Source organism: Condylura cristata, unplaced genomic scaffold (genome assembly GCF_000260355.1).
Source record: "Condylura cristata isolate star-nosed mole 26May11 unplaced genomic scaffold, ConCri1.0 scaffold00004, whole genome shotgun sequence".
NCBI classification, from domain to species: domain Eukaryota; kingdom Metazoa; phylum Chordata; class Mammalia; order Eulipotyphla; family Talpidae; genus Condylura; species Condylura cristata.
The window spans coordinates 14490839-14517612 of record NW_004567105.1 but is presented as its reverse complement, the minus strand read 5'-3'; the positions used below and the strand labels follow the sequence as shown (position 1 = coordinate 14517612).

The window sequence follows — 26774 nt, the reverse complement described above, 5'->3', positions numbered from 1 at the left end:
CAGGCGGGAATCGAACTCATGTGGAAGCGGCTTTAGATTCTCAGTGCTGTGCTTTAACCTGCTGCGCCACTAGGGATGGCCCTGTACCACATCTTTTTAATCCATTCATCTACTTTTGGGCATTTGGGTTGATTTGAAAGGAAGACATTTTTATTTGGGTCTTCTCTTAGGAATTATAATGCTCAATTAGTCAAATTCCTCTGTTTCTTTTCTCAGTTCAGTTTAAAAACACTACTGATTTCAGATGGCTCAACCTTTCTGGAAGCAACTTTGTTTTTTCTAAAAGTCGACAGAATTCTAAATAATCATGTTGTAGACTTGTTATCCTAAATGTTTCATTTTTGTATTGTCTAAAAATTCTTATGCTCAACATCCAGAATAATTGTATTTTCTATTATCATTTGGTATATTAAGTAGATTTAATTTTCTGTTTTTCCTTTTGGTTGGAAAATGTCTTTATCATTTGGTATTTTCTATGAGCTTATTAAAACAAAGGGAAAAGTTTACATAGTTCCATTAAGCCTAGAACCTAAATATGTTGGAAAGCAAACTAAGGTGAGACCAAACATTAGCTATTTTCTGCTGTATTATACCAAAACTCCTTCCCTTTGTGTACCAATTTTATAATGAGATTGGACAAGGCCTTTTGGGACCTTCCTCTAATCTACCCTTCCAGTATTCATTTCATAATTTCCATGCCCACATGCTGTTCTACAGTTGGCTTAAATTTAACATACTGCCCCAGTTCTCCAGAAATATTTCTAGTTCTTAGCCCCTGGCATAAGGTAGCTTTGAGTAGCCATTCACTATTTTTTGGCAGCCTGATTTTATCCTTCCCCAGCATGGAAAGTTACAATTGTTACTTCTCTGAAATGCTAACTTATTTGCCTTGCTGGAATACATCCACATGTAACATTCATAAAGACTTATTTATACCCTTTATTGAATTGTCCTTTGGGGTTGATGATGAATGTGTCCCCTTCACATGACCCTTCACTACAACAGGGTCTATGCAAATCAGATTGCCAGCCAGGGAAGTTTTACTGAATTGATGGTACAGCTCAGATCTTAATGAACAGCAAAAGCTGTATAAATATGGAAGGGAAAGCTGTTCTGGGAAATGGCTGAGCCATAGGAAGTCTTGTAGGAAAATCTGAAGTCCTAAAACCACACTAAGTGTCAGAATTTGTACTTGACTTAATATTTTATAAATTTATAGTACAAGGAGACCAGTGGTGGGAGATTATACTTAGAGCAGTAGGTCAGGCCAGGCTAGGCAAAGCCAAACAGTAACAATAAGAGGAAATGTGGGCCAGAGGGGCAGAGTGGATTCCTCCCTTTGGGATTACAGTGCTGGCTACCCCCCAGGGTTCACAGAGCATCTGTCAAAACCAGTTTATCTCTAGCTCAGTCCTGTACCAGAAAGTTGGAGAAATCAACTTGTGAATGTTACCCAATGACATCGTGAACTTGTTACAGGGCCACTCAATGTGAATTGGGTTGCTTGGCTGTGGGTCCTCACCCAGGCATTTAAGATCAACTGCAGGCAAACACAAAAAGATTAATAAAAGGTTTATTTACAAGAGAAAAGGAAAATGAATAACTCAGGGAAAGAGAGAGAAAGAGATAAGTTGATTAACATGTCTTACTAGTTCTGCTGATGTGGAACCCCAATAACATGCGAAAACGGGCAAAAAGCTAAGAGATCAACTGCAAACCACAAGGCCAAGAGACCTTCAGAGCCCACATGTCCAGTTTTATATGCAAACCTGGCTGCTTAACCTCACCTTCAGGTCCCAGCATGCTTCTCTTTGATGTTGATGGGATTTGTAGTTCCAGTGTCGGGTGGGAGTGGAGTCCACAAAGCCTGTATCTGTAGAGTTTGTTAGGACATCATTCCCTCCTTAAAATCTCAGTAAGTGTCCCAAGTCTTATGGAACACAACTCAAGACAAGAGGGGGGTGGTTACATGGCCTTTGAGAATGATTTGAATGTGGTTCTTTTAAGTGAAAGTATTCTCTTAAAAGTTAACTTATTCTTTCAAAAAGGTGTCAGAGAGATAGGGAATTTAGTATTGATGAGATTCCCTTTATTTGTCCTTTCTTTAAACTAATGGAATTGTGTAGCTATGATCCAGAGGTAAACTTTCAGTTTCCTTAACAGAAACAGCGAAGTTCTTAAACCCAAATGTTCAGGGATTAGGATGTATGGAAGATGACACCTGAAAATAGTCAAGGGTTTTCAACAGAGATCATTAATAATTTTTTCAATTAGATTCTCCGTTCATGGAAGGAATATGACCTGGCAGTAATGATTATAAATTATGGAAAAAAAATGTTGGACATCACACCCAAGTGCAAATCTCTGTTTGGTTTTGTTGAATCAGAAGAAGTGCCACAGGAGGTAATTATTTCTCATCTTTATTTTAATTTTTTTTAAGATTATTTATACACACAGAATTGGGGTATAGAACAGAGGTGCAGGGGCATTGACAGGATTCACCAGAGACAGAGTAGGGAGCGGAACAGGCAGATCGACAAAGTACATGGCTGAGGGGCACAGCAGGTGGGTCAGGAGAGGTCTGCTTCACCATGTGTGTCAGGTCCCTGGCTAGGGATAGAACTCATGTTACCCTGGTAGCACTGGCTTCATAGTGCTGTGCTTTAACTCTTTGCGCAATGAGGGAGGGCCCTATCTTTAAACACATATTTAGTCATGTCTCTTAAGGGGTCATGTGGAATTAATAAACAGGTTAGAAAACTGCTCCGTTTTTAATTGGTCATATTTACGTAAACATAATATATAGAGAGCTGCTTCTTCCCTTTATTTTCTTTTAATCATAGTCAAGAAAATGTAAAGGAATCCAGGCTAGAATACTGAATGCTCCCATATCACCAAGACTGCTCATTACTTAGGCCTTTACAGCCTCTAACACCTGCTGGGCATGGGCCTGCACACCCTCTGACATTGCTGCCAAATTGAATATTAGATTATTTTTGGTGGGTCACTGAAGGCAGTAAATATATTCAGAGTTTTTATGGTGTTCATAGTATATTTCCTAAACTCAGGGCCACATTTAAATTGTCTTCTTTATGAGATGGCTGAAGTTTGAGACTATCTGCTTCTCAAGTGTGGGTCTCCTTGGGCCCATTTTATTGCCTTTTCTTGAAACTATATGGGTAAATGTTTTTGCAGTTCAAATTTTTAAATGTTGCTTAGTTTCCCAAGGGGTTTCTGAGGGGCACTGGGAATGACAGGAAGCCCTCTAGTGACCAGGCTGGGGTGGAAACTATCACCCCGACTGTATTTCAGCTAGAAGAGCTACTCGTCTCTCTACTATATATTGAATTTCCATGTAGATGTCTGCTTGCCACAAAAAGCCTGGCTGGATGAATTTATAAACCTTGTAAAAACCTTTGTTTTGTCTAGAGAGAATTTTGATTAAGCTGGGAGCAATTTGAGGATTTTCAAAAACTGTGCTTTAATTACTGTCAGAGTCCATCAGCATGTCCCTGTACGTCTTCCAGCCTTGATTCAGGATCCTGTCTCTTCACATCCTTGCAGGACAAGGCCACAGATCTCTTTCCTTAGAGTCTCTAGTTCAGCAGAAGCTGTAACACTTCCTTCTTCCTAAGACCATAGAGATCGAGAAACTAATACCTAATGTATAAAAGCAAGAACTTACTATGGCCACTCCAGGTCTCTTTAAGCCTAAAGGGTTTGGGAGTCTGTCTGCCTACCTGTCTGCCTGCCTGTCTGCCTATCTGACATCTATGGAGCCAGCCAGCTAGCTAAATATCATCTTTTATAGACTAGGAAACATTAACTGTCAGTTGTCAGGCTTAGACCTTTGAAAACACTGCAGGAAGCTTGAGTACATGGCTGTCAGTTCTTAATCCACTAATTACCTCTCCTGTTATATTTCAGTGAAAGGTAAGGCTGCAAAGACAATTAGCCTAGTTGTAAAGAAGCTCCTTCTGGGAAAAAGAAAAAAAAAAAAAGAAAAGTGAATGATACACTTCCAAGTTCTGACTGGAGATTTTCTTTGGAGAATTTTGGGACCTAAACCCTCAGCTGCTTCTAGAAGAGTGTGTGTAGTGGAAGGACTAATTCAGGGTGGAAGTTACAGGGCAAAAGGGAAAGAGAAGATGTATTTTGGCAAGCTTCATAAAGATGCTAGTACTGTGTCTGGTGTTTAGTTGGAACTCAATTATTGTTATTATTAACCATAATGTCATTTAGCCATGTAGATTATAGTTTTGCCTACCATGTATGAAAGCTGAATGTGTAATTGAAAGAATGTTCCTAGAAAATGACAATGATAGAAACATTATGAAGTATATTTGACGTTCAACCTATTCCTAGGACCCTAAGAAGGCTTCCAACTCTAAGAAGCCACAGCAGGTGTTATCGGACAAAATGAACGAACAGCTGGGCTTGTTGGAGACGCATCTACTTAAGCTGACAAAGCAAAGCAGTCAGTGCCTTTTCTTTCTCTGTACTTCTGTTTAGCTCTATTTACTCAACTTTAATGAAATATTTTGTTAAAAGGATTAAAGATGAGATCAGCATTTGGTAAACCCTTTAAGGTATAGGCAGTACTTTCACATTATGTCATTAATTCTAACAATATTCCGTTAACAAGGGATTGCTAGCCACATTTTACAGATACGACTTGTAAAGATCAAGCAATTTATTTAGGATTACGTAGCTGGCTTGGATTTGAGCCTAAATCCTGTGACTTTGAAGCAGAGCTTCTCAACCTTGATGCAACTGCCAATTTGGGCCAGATAATTCTTTGTCGTGGGGGGCGTTTCCAGGCATTGTGGGTATTGAGCAGCATTCCTGGCATCTTCCCTTAGATGTGGAGCACAGCTCCCCCCAAACAATGGGTAGGCCAGTGTTGCCAAATGTATTGGGGTGGGAAGGACAAATTAAGAATCACTTTAACCACAAACATGTGCGTGAAAATTAGAAGAACAGGGTATGAGGTAGTAGTATATGAGCAGTCTGAACCAAGATCTACTCTGATGGAAGATTAGGCTGCCTAGGTCAGTGTGCTATAATTTTTCATCAGGCTAATATGTTAACACACTGTTAACATGTTATATGTAATATGTGCACCATAGGCTAATATGTCAGCACACTGATGACAGTTTTGTCCTTTAAGTTGGGACAAAACGGATTCTTTAAGAAATGGATTTCTTTTCTGACATTAATTTTTTTTTTTAAAAAGTAGGTGCTTCCACTCTTCTAGAAAAAACAAGAATACCTGAATGTGTCTCAGTAGATGGCTTTACCTGTAACCCCTAAGTATTTTGGATCTGTCTATAATTGTAGTTTCTTGACCCTGGTTCACAGCCTCAGGAATAGCTGAGGAGACATGCTTCAGAATCCCCTTCCCTGGATCTCTGTGGCATGTGTGTTTCAAGGTGAATGCTTTGCTACTTACAGTTTTAGGAAACCTAATTTGGGGAAAGCTATCCCTGTCTCGTAACACACACACACACACACACACACACACACACACACACAGAACCTACAACTTATTATTATTTTTAAAATTTTAGATACTACAGCTGAACTCCAGGGAACAGAGGACCCTATATTTCTTTACCCTATTGTTTTAAATTGGTCAGTCAAAAGTGCTACCAAAGAAGGTAGGTGGCTTAAATATACCTATTGTGGAGGGTTGTTTGAGCTGTGGATATTATTATATGTAAAGATTTCACCTGTTCTGTCCAGAAGATTTTTGGTTGTAATCCATTTAAAATAATACAGACTCTTGATTGCCAAGAACTAAAAGAAACCTAAACATGTACCTGGTGGAAAGTCTAGAAAGACAGAACCTCGATGTTGGCTTCCTTTGATAATGGTGTTATGAAGCTTGCAAATGGTTTGATTATGAAGCTTGCACAAACTAGGGAATTGGAAGCGTGTTAGTGATCTTAAGATCAGCTTTAAAGAAATAGCTTAACTGGGAATGAAATATAATAAACTCAGGATAACTTGTCTTTCTGATAATTATCTGCACTGTTTTCCCAGCCAGTCATGTAGTGGAAGTCATTTTTAATGAAATCTTCCTCAATATTGACATATTTGGAAGAGAAATGAAACATAGACCATTTTAAAGAATTACTTGATCTTAGAAAAACCACAGTTCATATTACTTTTACTTCTTTTGTTTTTAAAGTGAGAAACCTTTGCCTGTTGGGTCAAAATGAATGTTAGCAGTAGGGCCTTTCAGCATCAGGATTAAGTGTATTGGTAAACATGAACTTTCTTGTTTTCACAGTTATGAAATTTAAGCAGAGACCTAGATTCCTGGAATTCTTTACACAAGTTATGATGAAATGCTTGAATGATGAAAAATTTCACCTTTTGATAGACATAGCAAATCCTGTCAATGACTTCTTAAGGAGGTACTTGTAATATCTGTTTTATTTCTTGTATGAGCAGCATTTAATATAAGCAGCATTTTAATTTTAAGGTCTATAAGGTCGATGAAAAAATAGGGGGTATATAGCACAAACAACTCCCTGGGAGGTACTGAGGATTGATATTTCTATGTGTAAATGAACTAAGGGATAAGGATGCAGCATGTTTCGATTTCTTGCATGAAATCCATGCTATTCTCAGGGTGGGCAGTAGCATCTCTAGATCGTTAGCAACTCTTAGAGGAATTGGGTCTATTTTTTGTTATTTTCCATCTCTGCAGTAGCTAGCAGAGACTTCGGGGGTATTCATTTGCGTGGATGAGGTTCTTGCTGGGTATTCCCCAGACAGAAATAGTTTAATTTAAAAATGTTCCCTCTGGCCCTCCCTGGTGGCGCAGCGGGTTAAAGCACAGCACTGAGAAGCTGAAACCACTTCTGCATGAGTTCGATTCCCGCCTGCCCCGGAGGTGACCACATGGTGCGGCAGACCTCTCCTGACCCGCCCGCTGCTCCCCTCAGCAGTGTACTTCGTCTATCTGCCTGTTCTGCTCCCCACTCTGTCCCTGGTGCATCCTCTCACCCTCTGCATCTCTGGCCTGTACCCCCAGTTCTATATAAATAAATAAGTAAAAATAAATAAATCTTAAAAAAAGAAATGTTCCCTCTGGGGTGGGAATGGGAGCAAAACAGGAGGGAAGAACACAAGGGAACATGGTGATAGTTCACAATGGAGACATGGGGACGACAATGACGCAGGAAAAAATTTAATTAATTAATAAAAAAACATTTTCACGAGGGTATAAGTGAAATAGAAAAGTGATATATCATTTTGGAAGCCTATGGCCCTTGTCACCTTTGTAAGTTGAATAGTTATTTCCATTTACCTACAAGGAAAACCGAGTTTCTATTAAATAAATAAACCTCAAAACTCTTTAAAATTCTCCCTCTGGTTCTCTAATTCTGAATGATTGTCTTTGTCCCCAAAGACAATTATTGTGACTCAGGATAGTTATAAATGAAGACGGAAATTAGTACAAGTAAATCAAACTTTGTTCCCCTTCCCACCCACCCCCCCCCATGTAGATTCATCTTTCTCATGTTGGTGAAAGTAAACATCAACATGAGGTCTGTTTTTAAAATGGCAACAGAAAAAAACAACCTCATAAAGATATACGGGAAAATATGCTTCCTGAAATAGGCACTTATTAGAATAAAAGCTTGGAATATATGTGCTTCATAATTTGAGAGGTGAAAGAGGAAATGGCTTTTATTAAGTGAAATAGGCCATGGTAATACAAGAATTGGTCAGCATTAGAGAATTCCATTAAATTAAAAAAACCATAGCCAGAAGCTGTAGGTAATATACTCAATATGAAAGAAAAACAGAAGACAGTTTTCCTGTGAGGTAGAATTTGGAGAGCTGACAGTGGAGGTCTAATATAAAAATAATAAATATTCTGAAAGAGGAAAACAGAAATAAGTGACTTGGAAACATTGACCAGTGGTAGAATAAAAGACCTGCAATTGGAGGTTGAGGAAAGTACTAATTTCCATTTTCAAAGCTAAGTTGTTGCTTCAAGACACTTTTCTATAAATCAGGGTTTATTGAGAAGGGCTGATGAAATACTTTGATTTTCATTTTGATAGGAATATTCATTTTTAAAAAAAATGTATTTATTTATGCATATAGAACTGGGGTACAGGCCAGAGGTGCAGGGGTGGTGAGAGGATTCACCAGAGACAGAGTGGGGAACAGACGGACTGATGGACTACACTGCTGAGGAGAGCAGTGGGCGGGTCAGGAGAGGTCTGCCATGCCATGTGGTCACCTCTGGGACAGGAGGGGATCGAACTCATGCAGCAGTGGCTTTAGCTTCTTAGTGCTGTGCTTTAACCTGCTGTGCCACCAGGGAGGGACCTAACAGATCATCTTTTAACTATCTTTTTTTTTTTTTTAAAAGATTTATTTTAATTATTTATGCATACACGAGCCAGGATATAGGCCAGAGATGTGGGGGTGGGGAGGTAATGCTCAGAGGATTCACCAGAGACAGAGTGGGAAGCAGAATAGGCAGATTGACTGAAATATACTACTGAGGGGATTATGGGGAAAAACAAGCGAGGTCTGCTGAACCTTGTGGCTGGGGATCAGAGTCTGCCATAGTGGCTGCCTATAGCTTCGCATTGTTAATACTTAATCCCTTGCACCACTGGGGAGGTCTCTTCACTAGTTATTTTTTAATGCCACCTTTTCACATTGAAGTGGTTGATTCTACCACAATGAAGGCATTTCATGAACTCCCATAACAAAAAGTCAAAGTATATGGGACAAAATATACAAAATATGACTTGTTGAGAAGCCTGGTGAATTTGACAGAAACAAAGTAATATTGAGAGACTTTAACATGATATTTTTAAAAAGACAAAAAGAAAAAGAACATAGAAAGAATACAGCATATAATTTAAAAGATTAAGGTGTATAGCTAATTAAGACTAAGCACCTTTTGAACACTTAATGAGTAGTAAATACTAAAAAATAATATTTATGCTGCAGAATTAAGTTCAGTAGTTTATTTGGACAAAAATTTTCAAAGACCATATTCTCTTATAGCATGATAAAACCAAAATTTTATAACAAAATAAATTATATACATATGTAATTATTGGATCAAAAAATAGAAGTCTAACTAAAAGAATAGAATCTTTTGAAAATATGATCAAATGTACTCAAAATAGCAGTTAGAGGAGAATGATTAACTTTAAAGTTTCTATTACTGAACAAGGAAAAATAAAATTAAACTTTGATTGAACTCAAGAAATTATAAAAAAATTCTAAAAAAGCCTAAAGAAAATAAAAAATGAAATGTCCTTTATAAATTTATATTAAAATGGTCCAATTGATAGCTGCTAGAATTATTTCTTTGAAGATATGAATAAATTAGGGAAATTTCTGGTCAGCATAGTAAGAAAAGGTGAAATACAAGTAATCCAAAGAAAATAATCATCAATTTGAAAATGGTTAAACGAATATTAGATAGCATATATGCTATTTAAGATAAATAAATTTAAAAATCAAATTGAACATGATGATTATTTGGAAAAATTTGAGTTGATTAAAGCATTTTCTTTATAAAGAGAATGAGAAAATAGAAAATTATGGCTCAATCTTACTTAGCAGTTAATAGAATGAAAAAATCCCAAATAAAATGCTAGCTGATAATTATAGTAGTAAAAATATAGATGATATTCTCAATATATACAGTAGAAAATCTGTAAATATAATTATCATGAGTAGCTCAAGGAGCCTTTAGTCAGTGCCAAAAAGTGATATGTTGAAATTTAACCATTCCTGGAATATTTGAAAGAGACAACTGTTTTTTGTTAAAATAAACTCTAAAGAAACCTATTATTCCTTCTCTACTTAACAGTATTCTGAAAGTTCTTGCCAAAAACATTAAGACAAGAAATAGAAAGTAGGATTAAAATTTATGTGATTATCACATAATAGAATCTCAAAGATGTTTGTTAAATAAATTCCACAGTGAAGTACTCTGAAAATGGAGCTGTGATAGATATTTGCAAATATTTTAACTTAACAAGGTAATTAGCTGAAAATTCTATTATATCAGATACAATAGAATGACTAGATGCAAACTTGGTAACTTTCCTATATAAACTAGAAGGTATAATAGAAAAATGACCCTATTTCTGTGAAGTGCAGGATTAAGTTTATCAGGAATTTTGAGGGGACCTAGCCTAATATAAAGAAGACTAAATCTCTTTGTCAAGAGATATAAAAACTTTTTACTTGAATTACTTTTTGGGCAGATAGACTTTGCAAAGAATTCTATTATCTTGGTATTAATTTATTGGTTTAATGCAATTCCAACAGGTTAGTTTATATAAAATGTGCTAGAATAATAAACAATATTAGAAAAATAAAAAAGAAACACAATAAGAGATTTGTACTATCAGATAAAGTATAATAGAGTTCTGTTTGTGAAATTATGGGCAGACAGTCATTGAGGCACAGCGGAGTCAGAAATAGGTACTAAGTAATCAAAATAATGACTAAACAGCAAATTGTAAGATCAATAATATAGACCACATAAAGATTTAGAAATTCTGTTTTTTACAACATACCATAAAAAATAAAATAAAAAACAACCAGAACTAGCAGGAGGCATTCTCCTTAATTTGTTTACTCGATGAGACTTCTATAGTGCATGGAGGAGATTACTGAGAGTGTTGGGAAGTCATATCCTAGTTGTATATCACGACCTTCTTTCTCCTTCCTTTCGCTTTCTGGCATGACAGCAACCAGGTCAAACATTTTTGGAAGGTGGGAGAGGGAGGAGATGGAGATGAGACCCAACTGCTGGGACCGTGGCTGGCAGCTGGTTCAGGATGCACGTTGTAGAGAATGGACGGGGTCCCAACGTCGCCAGGAGTCACTGATCCAATGTTTCTAGTTTGGGCTGACAAAACATTTGCCAAATGAATGCTAACTAACCGGGAGATTTTCAGAACTGCTGCAGCCAGGCTGGAATCCCAACCAAGTGTTGGATCCTGGACCATCTTCATCAAGATTGACCTGTGAGACCAATCACCAAAGAGATGAAAATGAATGTAGAACCACAAACCCTGAAACTAACCTTCCAGACTCACTAGTCATTTCATTAGCTTGTGTTAATGAGCGTCTACATTTTACTCATTTTCAATGTTTGGATCCCATTTATCATGTGATTGAAGAGTTCTGCTATAGCTACCGAGTACTTCCTAAGAGAAATAGGAATTTTAGGCAATGTGTGAAGATAAATGAAAAGCATCAAAAGAGGAAGGGATAAATAATGAGAAACTTCACAGTATGTGGAGAAGGGATTGGATTACCAAAGTAGTTCATGGAAGATGAGGGAGAAAGCAAGATTAAGAGCCACTACTGGTGTTTGGGGGGTGGAGGGAGTGGGGCAACATCTAGTGATCGTCTAATATGCTTTGCTCCTTTTGTATACAGAAAGTGATTGTGGCTAGGAGTTTGCCCATGATGGAATCAAAGAAATGAAAATACGATTGGAAGCAAGTAACGGAAGTCTGCTGGAAGCTCGCCAGCTTGCTTAGGGTCATTCTTATATAGTTACAGATTCTGTTTCCAAGGGATGTGTTCACTTCGTTCAGCCCAGTATTTTTTCTTCTATAACTTAGGTCAACTCTCATCTCTTTTTTATGATATGACTTACATTTTGCTTTCTTGGGAGGCCATCTCTTCCTCCTGAACAGGAACTAATTTATGCATGGAAACACAAGGAACTTCGGAATACGATTTTGGTTAACTTCAGTGGCAACATTTACTAGAGATTTAACTTCTTGATAATTTTGCAAAAATTTAAAAAAGATTTATTTATTTATGTATGCAAGAACTGGGGTACAAGCTAGAGGTGCAGGGAGTGAGAAGACTCACAGGAGACAGAGTGGGGAGCAGAACAGGCAGATTGACTGAAATATACTGCTGAGGGGAGCAATGGGCGAGACAAGAGAGGTGTGCTGTGCCATGTGGTCAGCTCCCTAGTTGGGACCTGTGCTGTGGACAGCTTCACAGTGCTGCACATTAACCTGTTGTGCCACCAAGGAGGGCCCAGTTTTGCAAATTCTTGCAGGCCCTTTTAACTAAATTTTATCTTTTTGTATTAGGAGGAATGAATCTCTAGTTGGAGTTAAGAGAGTGAAAAATAAGGACACTGCTTTGTCTAAAAAGACCCCTAAATCTTTGAAGAAATTCAAAGCTGCAGTAATGGAGACTGGAAGAGTAAGTTTCATCAATTTAAAGTTAGTGAAGATGATTGGCTGCATTATAATATGAAAAAGAAAATAACCATAATTTTATAATTATGCAATATTTAATAATTCTTAAATCATCCCTTGGATATTGTCATTCTTTGTCTACAAGGGTACTGCTGACAGCAATTTTAATTGAAGTATAAAAACCTACTATATTTTAATGCCAAGAGTGACACATTAGAGTATGAGTGAATCATGTTCAGAGTTTTAATCTCTAACATTTTATTATCTTCATATTTAGCCTACAGAAGGGACACAAAGAAGAAAAAGTAAAGGAAAGGAAACGCTGAGGGAATTTTTTCGCAGAAATCCAAGTCTTTCTGAAATGAATGAACAAGAAAGGTATTGATAATGAATTAAATAAATACTCACTTCAGTGACTGTCTCAGGGTTATTTTGGGCGCGAGGATACAGTGTCTGACATTGCGCCCAGGGAGCTTCCATGCTCGTGAAAGGAAGCTGACCCTTACCTGATCCTGAGCATGCTGGCACCTTGATTTTGGACTTCAGAAAAGAGTAGGAATTACATATTTAAGACATATTTAAGAGTACAACGTACTTGTTGGAAGTTATCCTGGGTTGCTTTGAATTCAGTAAACATGAAGGTTGAATGCCTTGTTTTATCTCCTCACCGTTTTAACGCTATCTTAGTTTATTCTCATTTACTCTTTTACAGATTAAAATTATCCTTATTGTTTGTATTTTCCATGAGTAGATCTTGTGTGTCTTCACTTTGATTGATACCTAAGTATTTTTTTTAAACTACAGAAAATATCTTCAGAATTTCATTTTTAATGGCTTGTGTGTTGTTGGTATGTAGAAAATTACTTTTGTATACTGAGTTTATCTTCAGTAACCCCAATTCTAATATCTTTGGTTTATCTTGGGTTTCATGAATATACATTATGATTGTCTATGATTAATAATTGGTCTATTTCTTTATTTTCAATTTTTATACTGCCACCCCCTGTTTCTAGTCTTATTGTCTAGCCTGAATTGTCTCAGTCTGGAAAGAAATGCTATCAGTGGATTTGTTTGTTTCACATTTCAGAGGAAAAATTTCCATGCTACCAGCATTTTATTAAGAATAATGTTTGTGGGAGGCTTGTTTTTGTGGATATCTTTTATCATATTAACATTATCATTTATTTTGATTTTCAACTTGTTTCTGGTTTGCCCAGCAGGGTCCCTTTCTGGCTGATCCCTTCGTCATTTTGACTTGTTCCCATCTTTTTTGGAAGCTCCTTACTTACTTAAGATGTTCATCTTGTGTTTACCTTGTCTCAGCCCTGAAATCAGTTGGTTTCTTTTATTGTGGAAAATGGTATTTGGAATCTAAATTCTGGGGACTAGTCATGTATCTGTACTTTTAAAACTTCTCAACAGACAGAGCTAGGAAATATGTGTCTGCATAAATCTGTCTATTTTTCCATCCCTATGTCCTTCATTTATGTGATGTATGTGTGTGTTGATTTCAGTTCAGATTTATTATCTGTTACCATGAACAAGATACTTTAACTTACTGTTTGAGATTTTTTTTTTATTATTCAGTTTAAATTGGAGATAGTTTTCTTTCTCCAGCATTATTCTGATTACTGACCAACAACAAAGTTATCAGTAAAAAAATAATTTGATGAAATATTTTGGAGTGAAGTCATACCATATAAATATAAAATTAATTGCACTACATTTAGATCTTCACAGAAATGTTTTTTTAAAAAATTAAACATCATTATATTTCAAATCTGAACTGTTGGCTCAGGTCGATGATATTCGTTTTTTCCAGAGCATATTGAATATGCTTTTATGAAGTTATTTCAGCTATAGTTGACTGATGTTTTATTTCCTCCATAATTCTGTTAATGTTAGAAGAACTTCTGCTGAATTTTTTTTCCCCTTCAGGGACAATACAGAGAAATGATTCTCTTGCCTAATATTGAAGTTATTGATGAGTATGAGCAGGTTATAATTTAGTTGACTAATCTTAGTAGTCTTTTGTTTGTGGAAAACAACAGCTCTTTTGGGTTTGATTCGAGGATACAGATACTGCGAAAGCTGAGTCCTTGTCCTTGTCCTTGTCATTTGTCCCAGAGTTCTTTCCTTCCCTCTTTCACATTTTTAAAGAATAACGTTAATAGTTTATTTTTATATCATCTTGTGCCTTTTTCCACCTCAGTTGTAATCCCTGTGGGCTTCCCATCACCAAACCTCTTTCACATTTTTAGCGTTAAGGAAATGACAAATAAGCCAGAAGTATTGACATAAGGCAGTTGAATGACTTCTTGAGGTATTTTGTACAAATTGTAATCATTCTTCTTTATTAAGTACCTGGAAGTTTGTCTAATTTTGAAACCTCTTTTTCTCTGGGCAGGAATAAGAGAACTGATGTTAGAAAAATAGCCCATCGACGTCTAGTGCATAACTTGAATCCTCTAGTGAATAATTATGTTAAAAAAAAGAGATTTCATCAAATATTTCTTGAGGAGCTTCCCTGGAAATCTCAGATGAACTTATATCTGGCAATTGCACACTTCAATGTGGTTTTAATAAAACTAGGGGATCGGACGAAGATGAAATCTAGCACTCTGCATACAATGGTCAGGTATGGGATATTATCATTGAATAATAATATTTGTTTAAGTCTCATGATCATAGATTATATTTGCTATATTCAGGGATCCAATGTTGATAATAACTTGAAAAGGTTTATAGAATGTCTCTGTCTTTATATTGGTCATTGGTGTGTTTCTCAACTTCTTAGCTCAAAATCTTTCTAAAAGCAAGTGCAAGATCTAAATTTTTAAAGTTTGCATATATCTTGAATATATTTGTTGATGTTAGCTCTCACTTAAAGGAGAAAGTGTAATTCCATGAAAAATTTATTCAAAAACTGTAGATATTAGTAGGCATTAGGCAAGTCTGTTTCATTTAGAACTGAATTTTGAGCCTCTATAAACAGATCATATGTTTTCTTGAAATAGAAACTTTATATTGTTAACTAGTAGACACTTGAGCCTTTATTTGTGTCCTTTGCTAAAGAGCGAGGAGAGAGGAAAACACAAGATAAAGGCATTATATGGAATATTCTATTATCATAAAAAAAGTGATTTTAAAAAGTAATTCATTAAAACAAAAATACTGTTGAACCCTATTAAAATACAAGGCATTGAGGTGCAATAGGACACACACATAATGTGTCTGGTAGAGTAGATCACAAATGTTCATTAATAATTGTAATTAATAGTTGAAGGTGAAATAAATATAAGTTGTCTTTGTTTCTAGAAAGGAGGCCTTCATTTGGCTGAGTTTACAGGGAAGGTTTCATAGGGAGGGGTCACTGGGTTTGGGTATTGATGGGTAGGTAAGATTTAGAAATGAATAGATGGGGAAACTGGTATGCCAAATAGTTGAAAGAACACAAATCAAGGCCAGGTAGGAAATACAGGATGAGAACCCTAAATATTCTGGCCCCAACCAGGACTATGTGAGAGTGAGTGGTGTGAAATATAGAGGTTCTATCAAGCCATGGAGAGTCTTAACCATAAACTTTATATATATAGACAGTGGGATGACATTATGGGATTTTGAGCAAGACTTGTATAAGAGTGGGAGAAAAGAGTGGTGATGGGATATCAATTAAAGAGGGTATTTATTTCAATAATCAAGTGATAAAAATATGCAGGTTGAAATGCACAAGTTCCCCTTTTGTGTTTCTTTAGAGTTTCACTTGGTCCTTGTTAGATTGAATCTTTGCAAATATATGTTCAGCTAGATCCCTTTTCTATGTGATCTGTGCCATATTTGCATTTAAGAAATGGTTAGATGGCCTAATCCCCAGGGAACCTGTTATAAGTGTGACCATTCATGAGACCATGACACAGAAAACATTTTGGTTTAGATGGACATTTCTGAAGTCACTTAGAGGACACTCTTCAATCTTCAAACTTCCAATCATACCTGATCTTTCATACTTATGTGACAGCACAGTCTTTAGGACCCTACCATATTTATGTTGATAACTTGGTATTAAACTAGATCTTATTAAAACCACTCATTATACTCAGTATTTATGTATTTTTGTTGGAAGACTGCTTACTGCATAGGACTCATTTTAGATAAGAAATAGTATGGACACATCATGCTATATAATAGGAATCTTCATAAAGTTGTGTTTAAATCATGTGATTTTAAAGATGATCTTAGTTATTGTTTTAGAACTTTTAAGCTATGTGTAGACCTTTCACTCCCATTTTCAAGGGCACTTTTAGGGAAACATTGATGTTGAAATTCCCAAGAGCAGAGTTACATTGTATAATTTTGAAAGTTAATGGAAAAATACTTGGCTTTGGTTAAGAGTCAAAATAATTTGTGATCCAGAATTTGGACCACTCATACACACATTTGAAAATGAAAGTAGATTGGATTTGACAGATTTTTCTTACATTGCTTTTTATTGTGATTTTCCCTCCTACATGCAGTTTTCGATCATGTGATCCTAGTATGTTCTCATTATATAACTCAGGAACAGTATTACCAACAGGAAAACTGACTATAGAAAACTATAAAGTGATGCTTGATTTCCTTCATACAGCTAAAAAAAGAAAGGCCAACCTACCATCAGGTAAAATAAATGTGTTAATATACTATCAAATTGACTTCAGAGTTTTGTTTACTAACACAACCCCCACACACGCCCTATACACACACCATTTTCTAAAGTCCCATCTATTTAGTGGAGTTGTGATATTTTGTGGGAGACTCTTATTTGTTCTATTTCTAAAGAAAATTTCAATAGCTCTGTAGTATCATCACATATATTTGGAAATAGCTAAGTTGTGTTTCGACCTACACCAGTTTGGCTGTTCAATAAGCATGATGTTCTACTGAAAATATTAGTAAACTCCTGGGGCCAAGGTAGGCGAAAATTTGCTCTCAGGTGTTATGTTTTCATAGGCATGTCTTAGAATAAATTTTTACCTAATATACTAATGCAAGCAGAAATGAAACCATCAAATAGATGTTTTATGTTATGAAACCCACACAGGGAAACTCTGGATTCTCAACTGGCACCATCCATGAAAGCTTATTCCAGGGTGGATGTAATAATCTGATGGGAGGACTCGCCAGAGCTGCTGTCTAGTCAGGGGGTACAGAGAGGTGGAAAGACACAGGTGAACAGGATTCTTGATGGAGATGAGGACATTATTCCCAAGCTCTCTTCAGTCTTGAATCCCACTCATTTCACTAATAAAAATCTCATTTCTAGTATCTTTGTGCAGCTACAAACCTCTTATATAGATTTTTAATAATGGCAATTTAAGTGTGGCATCAGTTATTGCTGATCAGGATATTTCATATGTTAGTTGACTGCCCCCAAAATGTCAATTCATATTTGAGATATTTGAGATGCTTTAGAATTTCTTCCAGTGGATAGATTAGTTTTCACTGGTACCTGCATATCATACTATGAATATTGCAGTATGTGAGAATGAATTCCCTAGACATAGAAAGAACCTTATTTTTCTATATAGATTATAATATACAGCCTCTTGAGATTTTTTAAAACTAGCTCCCTCCCTAAGAACTCCCATGAAATTGATAATAGAATATACTATTGAGACATTATTTAATGTAGAATTCTCAGAGGGTTGGGGTAGGAGAAATCCTCTATTTTTTTTAAAGACTTTTTATGCATACAAAACTGGGGTACATACCAGAGGTGCAGGGGTGGTGAGAGGATTCACCAGAGACAGAGCGGGGAGCAGAACAGGCAGACTGTTGAAGTACACTGTTGCGGGGAGCAGTAGGCAGGTCAAGAGAGGTCTGCCACGCCATGTGGATCTCCTCCGAGGCAGAGTGGCTTTAGCTTCTTAGTGCTGTGCTTTAACCCGCTGTGCCACCAGGGAGTGCCTGAAATCCTCTCTTTATATATTACACTGTTGGTATGATATAAAAGTGGCCAGGGCTGCTGTGGGTTGATGTCCCAAGAGCTGTCTGTGTTCTGAGAATGGGCTGCCTAGGGTGGGGGGAATTACAGGACCTTGTCATTATCCCCCCCCCCAAACTTGCCCCTGGGCTTTTTTTTTAACCATCACCCTTGCCTGGACTGTCTTCTTTTCCATAGTCTCTCTGCATAGCTAAATCATGCCCACCCATAAGGCCCAATCTGTGTCCTTCCCTGGTTCATCGTGTCCATGATAATTCTGAATTTATGTAGAAAGTCTTTAATCTGGATTACTCCCTTGGTGCTTACTACCAGCTGTGTTTTGTGAACTCAATTCTCATTATTATTGTACTGTAGATGCTGAAGAATTTTCAGTACTTATAAATTCCAAAATGAGTGATGAAAACATCTCCAAGACACCTATGGCTTATGACTCAGACTCTCAATCAGGTGTTAGTTCTAAGGACAAGGAACGAACAACACCAAGTCTACTGGATCATTTTACCAAAGTCTTCTTATATATCAGGAGAGCCATGGTAATGTGGTCCTTACTCACTGAGGAAGTGACATAAATATCAGCCCATAAGTTCAGAGATGTGTAGCTTATGGGATATATTTCCATACTGTCTAGAATTTTTTTTATTATATTAGTTTATTTTTACATATTTTTGTGCATTTTTCCATCTCAGTTGCAATCCCCTTGGGTTTCCCATCACCAAATCACCCATGAAATTTTTAAAGAATTTATTTATTTATGCATATAAGAGCTGGGGTGCAGGCAAGAGATGCTGGGTGTGGGGCAGTGAGAGATTCATCAGAGACAGAGTGGAGAGCAGAACACGTAGATCTATGAAGTACACTGCTGAGACAGGAGAGGTCTGCCACACCATGTGGGTCACTTCCCTGGCCGGGGATTGAACTTCTGTTGCAGGGGCTGCAGGTAGCTTCATAGAGCTGAGCCTCAATCCCTTCTACCATTAAGGAGGCCCCACCCATAATTTTCGAGGCTGAATTTGCTAGATTACATGCCAGTCATTAATGAGGTTTGTCTGCCACAGTGCTGAGGCCTTAGGGATCATAGAGCTCCTTAATAAATTTAAGCAACACAAGAAAGATCAGTTTTCCTTGCTCACTGCTGCATTTCTACAAGTACAACAATGGGAGTTTGGAGTCAGACCTCAGGTGTGCAAATCCTGTGGCCTTGGGCCTTGTCTCCACTTCCTCACCTGTAACTTGAGTGGAGGACTAGTGGCTCTAACTGGTTACTATTAGAATAAACTAATAGAATGCCTGTAAAGGTCTTAACAGCATCTAGTCCTTGTATATGGTACATACAAATGATGTTCGTCATGTTTATTATTATTATTATGTAATAAAATGATATTTCCAGCAGAGAGCAAGGAAAACTTGCAGGGAAATGAATTTGTTTAGAGAACTGTGACTTTTGGAATGTTGGGGTATTTTGGAATGTTATTTTTTAGGTTCTCGCACATCGTGGTGGCTACTGGACTCTGCTTCAAAACTGCTGTCGAGCCCTTTGGAATTTCACTCAGGAGCTACAGATACTTCTGAAACAGGCAGTGGACCTATATAAAACATTTCCTATCAGCCAGGATGGTTTGCTATGTACTGCTGCTTTGCCATTCTATTTGGGAGCAGACTTACTTATTGACATGTTAGTAGAACTACAAAATGTCAATGCTGTTAAGGTAAGAGCACTTAGGTAATTATTTTTTATTGTATTCATTTAAAAATATTTTTGTACCAGGTATCTTGGGATAACTAGAAATAAATATTTTTCTTTAGTTTTTATTTGGCTCACCGATATTTCATTTGTTTCCCATTATTATTTGGTTCACAATATATAGCTTGCATTGACATTAACTACAGATATCTGATTCTGAAATTCAGTTTCTTACAGGGAACAGAAAGTAACATTTATTAAGCTGCAGTTCTTACATAAAATAACTGTAACATGCTAAATCCCCATGAAATGTTTATAGACTAATATTATTTGGGGTATGCAATTCAGAATAGGGGGAGAAGCTGGCTTGCGTGTGGATTAAACAAAACAGGTCCCGAGAGAATTTTTGAAGCTCAGTGTGCAGATAGGGGTCCTTACTGTGCATATGCTTTTGTGTTAGAAATTTCCTTTAATAATAAAAGGTTAATAAAAAATTACATGTGGCCCATACTAAATCTGCAAACCTTGCATGGCCTTGACCATGTCAGAAACTCTTCTCTACATGTGGTTTGATCCCCCAAAGCTAGTCCTGTTTATTTCTCAGTGTTGCTAAGTGACATTACCAACATTAAGAAGTAATAGCAAATGCTGTTTCTTTCTTCCCCTCTTTTGAGTTGTAACCAGTTGAAAGATGGGTGCTATCTTACTAGTTGGAAATGCAATTCCAGCATTCTTCTCAATGAAAGCTATAGTGGAAGATGGAGTTACCACATAAGATGTCCTTATTGTTCATCCCTGAAATAAACTTACTATAAAGGTGCAGACACTACTGACTGATCGCAGGTCCCCTCTGCTTCAGGGAAGGACCGGGAAACGTACTCAGAAGAAAGAAGGTGCGATCCTGCTGGCAGGAAGTCTCTGCCAGGACGATCCCTGGGGAGCGGTTCAGTAGAACAGGTTTCATTTCCTCCACACTGCCAGGAGGATTGAGTAAAGGCCAGGAGGAAGTCCAGGGTCAGGGAAATGGAGGTAGCCCTCACCTCCAGCTGTGCTGTGGAAAGTCTTGCTAGCGAATCAGTGGGCTCCAGAAATGGAACTCATAACTAAATGGCATGAAGATTATTCTCAAACATTCTACATGCCCCAGGTACTCTGCTAAGGAGACAAATTCACACAGGTCACTTGGAGGACACCTGCTATTCATAGCCTGATCTCAGGTATGTTTATTGCATTTCATACCCAGGTTACGTCCAAATTCGTCTCTAACTTCAAGGACAATGAATCTTCTTAGAGGGGATATTTTTGTTTACCTGTTATTTATTGTTGATACCTCCCTCACCTGTGCATGGGTCACCTGAATTACACTGAGGTAGGAGGGGCAGACTCCTACACTCCTACACTTGACTCCTACACTCTTTATGGGTTAGCAGCCAAGCCCCTGGGTGCATTTAAGAAGTTTTGCTTTGCTTCAAGAATTTCTAGGAGGACCCATAAATGCATAAGGACCTAAGGGGGTGTGGGGGAGAGAATGAACACCTTTGTTACTAAGTAGCTCTTTCACTTGGCCTAAAAGAATCTTCTAGAAAATTTTCTTCTCTTCCGTTTTGATGATTGCCATTTCAGGGAATTGGATATGTTATTCTACAAACAGACTAGTAACCAGTTATTATTCTACAAACAGACTAATAACCAGGGCACTAGTATATGTATATGCTAAAACCTGTTTTTCCTTAAAACTACCTTATTGATAGATACTATCTTTCCTGAAGTATAGATTGTCTGCATAACAAGAAGTAAGACCATAGCGTGTGCTAATATGGTAGCAACAAGCCATATGTGGCTGTTTAACGTTCAACTTAAACGAATTAAAATTAAAAACCCAGTTGTACTCGTCACACTTGAGAGAGTTCAGTATCCACTTGTATCTAGTAGCTACTACACTGAAGAGCACAGAGCTTCTCTCCTCCTTCCCCGCAAGTTATATTGGATAGCTTTATCATGCTTTGATTTGCATAATCACAACATTGGATTTTTTTTTCTGTGCAATTCTCTTCTATGTTATATTTTTATCTACCAATTCAGTTTTTTAAAAAAGTATAATAAAATATGAACTCAAAAATTTTTTTCCCAACATGCTTCTTGCAGATTATTGAAGAAAAGGGCGAGTTCTGTGTTCCAAGCTGCTATGGAAATATTAAAAATGACAACGGAGGTTCTAGCCTAACGTTTGAGCATCCTCTAGATGATGTAAATGTGGTTGACTTGAAATGGATCCATGACTTTGTGTTAAAATCTCTGGAATATTTATATCAAGTGGAAAAATGGGAAACACTAGTATCACTTGCCATTCAGTTCAACATAATTTCACAGTAAGAAATGCTATATGGTCAATTAAAAGTGATAGACGTCATTGGAAAGAAATGTGTTTTAGCAGATGTTTGCTTTTTTATGTATTTTTACCCTCATTTAGTGAGAGATATACGGAGCAAGTGACACCACTCCTGGTATATGCACAGCGCCAGCTTCTGCTGAGAATAAACAAGCTGGATGGTCCTGCTATGATCCAACAGCCATGTGAAAGATACGAGGCTGAGTATGCAGAGAAGGTAAGTTTGGCTGTATCGTTCATGCAGCTGTGATTTCTTATGCGTACACCTCTAAGCTGCAAAGACTTAGAAATCAGATAAAGATGATTATTTTCATTTAGACATCTTTCATTTGAATCAGTACATTGTATTGACAGCCTGCTGTGTGTCACTGTTTTCCATCAACCAGGTAAACAAGCACTAAGTTTTTGTGTAAGAGAAGCTTCTGATCAGGTTGATTTACCTGTTAGGTATAGTGGGGCTCACTCCATGTTTTAATTTTTAATTTCTTATACAAGAAGAAGAAAAAAGTTTTTTTTTTCAGAATTTTTTAATTTATGTGTACAAGAACTGGGGTACAGGCCAGAGGTGCAGGGGTGGCAAGAGGCTTCACCAGAGACAGAGTGGAGAGCAGAACAGGCAGATCCACGAAGTACACTGCTGAGGGGAGCAGTGGGCGGGTCAGGAGAGGTCTGCCGCGCCATGTGGGTCACCTCCGGGACTGGGGATTGAACTGGCACTGAGGCGGCTGCTGCTAGCTTGCAATGCTGAGCCCTTACCCGTTGCTCCACCAGGGAGGGTCGCCAAAAACAAACAAAAAAGGCTTTTAAATTAAAGAGTTTTAATGTTGCAATTACTATATTTATATTTCTCCTGACATAATCATGAAATATAATATTTAATATTCTTATGGAGTAGTCAGCTCATGAAAGTAAAAGCTGCCATGGAAAGCAATGTAGAAGCATGGTGCATCTTTGAGCTAGGGGAGGAAAGAAGAAAATCAGTACTCTCATTTATGAATTTAATAAATATATATTGGTTACCGACTTCAGCCAATGCAGAGTTGTACAGTGTGCTCTTCCCCCGGCACCCTGGGGGTGACTCCGGTCCCTGTCCCATACACCACTCTGCTTGTGGAGCTGCTGGCAGTCAGCAAAGTCTCTACCATGGTGCCTTGTAGCCTAGAGATAGCCCTGCCACCTCGTGTTGTGTTGAGTGAGAATCCAGCCTGTGTGGGTCCTTTATGTTGCTTAATTGTAGAGGGGTGGAGGTAGCGCCAGGCAGTAAACATGGAAACCCATTAATAAAAAGAGTAATGGTCATTGTCAGTTCTGTGAATACAACAAAACAGGTCAATACGAAAGTGATACCTCAGGGTGGAAGGTGGAAACTAGAGCAACAGTGATTTAAGACCTGTTGGATATGATGGTAGCATCTGATGAGAAGGAGCCAGCATTCGGGGAGAAGCTTGTTCTAGCCCAAGGACGAAGAACAAGGGCAGAGGCCCTGAGATGGGACAGATAGAAGGTCTGAATGGCTGGGGTGAAGCAGATGAGGGGGAAACGAGGGGGTTCCTCCTTCTCAGTCTTCTTTGTGGCTTTTTCCTCTTCCCCCCATTTTTTTTTAAAGATTTACTTATTTATGCAAACAGACCTGGGGTACAGGCCAGAGGAGCACAGGTGATGAGAAGATTCACCAGAGACAGAGTGGGGAACAGAGCAGGCAGTGAAGTACACTGCTAAGGGGAGCTGCAGGCGAAAAAGGAGAGGACTGCTGCGCCATGTGGGTCACCTCCCTGGCTGGGATTGAACTTGTGTTGGGGTGGCTGTGGCCAGCTTCCTATTGCTGTGCTTTAGCCCATTGCACCACCAAAGGGCCCTTCTTCCCCACAGTGTTTTACTGCAGCTGGTGTGTCCCAAGACTATTCTTGGTCCTTCTCTCTTCTCTGTCCACTTACCCATTTAGAGTTAATACAGCCTCTGTATTAATGATCTAAGTACCATCATTATGAAGATGACTATTGAAGTGACATCACCAGTCTGACCTTTCTTGTGAATTCTTTGATGTATATTAATAATCTGTATCAGTCAGGTTCAATCAGAGAGGCAGAACTAGTAAAATTATCTATCTATATATCCATGTATCTGTTATCTATCTCTTTCTATACCTACCAGTCAATCACCTATCATTTTCTATCAAGATTGATTTCAATTGACTTACTACAATTGGCTGGCTAAGACAATCCAAAGTCCATAGAGCAGGCAGTCAGGATATTAAGCAGGAAGGAACCTTCCAGGCCTACCAGAAGCTGTTTTTTATAGGTAGTCAATGGGAGGGGAATTACCACTGACCTAAAATGATGTTTAGCATTTGGGATCTCGAAATTTCCAGCTCACCACAGATTCACCTGACTTGGGAAGGCCTGCCATGGGCAATCTCCCTAGTTGAAAGTTGATTTTCTGGGGACTTTATGTAGTATCTGTAAAATCCCTTCCCAGCAGCACCTGGGTGAGTATTTCATTGACTCAGTGGGATGAATAATAGGTCAAGTAGAGCCTTGCCAGGCTGTGGGAAGGATTTTGTATTTTCTGAGATTATGTTTACATCTCATTGTAGAAGTATCTACAAGAGACACTAAAGAATCATAGGATTGAGCGTCAAGGGGAGGTCATATTTTGTACAATAGGTTATTTCAAGAAGTGGGAATAGAGAAATATAAAAGGGCCTTAGACCTTTTAAAGAATTTCTTTCTGTATAAAATATTTTTTCCGGCCCTCCCCGGTGGCGCAGCGGGTTAAAGCACAGCACTGAGAAGCTAAAGCCACTTCCTCATGAGTTCGATTCCTGCCTGTCCTGGAGTGACCACATGGTGCGGCAGACCTCTCCTGACCCGCCTGCTGCTCCCCTTAGCAGTGTACTTCATCGATCTGCCTGTTCTGTTCCCCACTCTGTCTCTGGTGAAGCCTCTCACCGCCCCTGAGCCTCTGGCCTGTACCCCAGTTCTGTATGCACAAATAAATAAATCTTAAAAAAAAATATTTTTTCCAGATATTCTAAAATTTTAAAACTCAATTATCTTTGAGGAATTAAGAATTTTAAATGCTACAGAAGAAGTTAGTTCTCAAAAACTTCACTATGGAAGTTTAAATTGGTTTAATTATGAGTAGGGTAGAAAATCTGCCACTAAAAGAACAGCCTATATTTTAAATATGTTTCAACTTACATAATGGAAGATATATTTAGACGGGTGAATTTACAAAATATCAGAAAATCATATTCTAATTGCACTACATAATTTTCCTAATGCTCTTCCAGCTGCGCTGTACAAAGAAATAAGAAAAAAATATGTATTTGCTTTATTTCCCGAAAGTTCTCATGATTGAATGCTACTCTGCTAGCTTTTATCTGTAACATCATTTGTATCACAGTTTTTTGACAAGCGAAAAATAGATAAACATTTCAAGTAAGCCAAAGTTTTGGCTCTAAAAACCTAACTATGTAATACTTGTTTTCTTTCCTTTTTCTTTTTTAGATAACCTGCCGAAATTTCATTGGGAAGCAACTCAAGGTTAATCCGTCAGCCAAAAAAATGATAGCAGGAAACATCCCAGAAGGCCTACAAAAGCTTATTTTTTCAGGTCAGAATCAATTTTATCTTGAAGCTCTATTTTTTTTTCTTTCAAAGCATAGTTTTCTGTAGTCCTCTGCACGTCAGATCTTCCATAATTAAAATGTTTGCAAAATCTCTTTTGTAGTATTATTTGACTGAAAAATTTCATTTGGTACTGACTCTCTTATATTGCTGTAAATGGTACTGGGGTGGGGGGTTAGAATACATGTTTTTTACTGGCTTACTCTAAAAGTAAAGAACAGAAATAGAGAAAAGGAGAAGGAAAATTGATGCGAAAATATAAAGATAAGACTACTTTGCACTTTTCCCTCACTTTTTAACTCACTTGAGAATTCTTCAAATTGATCTTTTCTATTTTTGGTCTTAACTACTATTGTAACTTCCATTTCTATAATTAGTATAGGTGGGTCTGATATTGACTTTACTGCAGGTAAGCTGGAGGTCTTTTAACTAGAATAAGGAGGAAGGTCTGGGAACATCATGGTTCCTTTGCTTTTAGCTGATAAGACTTCCTGTAATACTGGCTACTCTTGTAGCTTATAGGAACAAGGGTCAAATGAGATGAAAATGGAAATAATGCCTTCTTTCAGTTGCTTTTTTGCTGTGTCTTTGTTTCATTGTCAGAAAGAAATGCAAGTCTTCTCTGATGTGTTGGGATTCTTCCATTTATTTATGATTGATTTTGTGCACGTATGTATGTATATGTGTACTCATTCATGCATTCGTTATCTAGTTAGTCAAGCAGTCATTCGTTCATTCAGCAAATGTTTACTGGGTATCTGCTGTGTTTATATGTCCTACTAAGGACTGATAATACAAAGATGAATGAGACTAAAGGTTTGTTATTTTGGAGTTTATAGCCCACTGAAGAAGATGC

At 37.6% G+C, this 26774-nt stretch overlaps 1 protein-coding gene across 1 annotated transcript in view; it reads left to right on the top strand.

Annotated features, from left to right (window-relative positions):
- Positions 1-26774, top strand: part of CFAP54 (cilia and flagella associated 54) — a 197438-nt gene that overhangs the window by 79304 nt on the left and 91360 nt on the right. Inside the window, exons 27-39 of the mRNA XM_012735136.1 lie at positions 2275-2403; positions 4366-4474; positions 5571-5660; positions 6296-6422; positions 12126-12240; positions 12514-12614; positions 14644-14874; positions 16751-16893; positions 18574-18752; positions 19698-19925; positions 22046-22269; positions 22371-22506; positions 25799-25904. Of these exons, the coding sequence (XP_012590590.1) occupies positions 2275-2403; positions 4366-4474; positions 5571-5660; positions 6296-6422; positions 12126-12240; positions 12514-12614; positions 14644-14874; positions 16751-16893; positions 18574-18752; positions 19698-19925; positions 22046-22269; positions 22371-22506; positions 25799-25904 (1918 nt within the window). The remainder of the gene's footprint in view (positions 1-2274; positions 2404-4365; positions 4475-5570; positions 5661-6295; positions 6423-12125; positions 12241-12513; positions 12615-14643; positions 14875-16750; positions 16894-18573; positions 18753-19697; positions 19926-22045; positions 22270-22370; positions 22507-25798; positions 25905-26774) is intronic.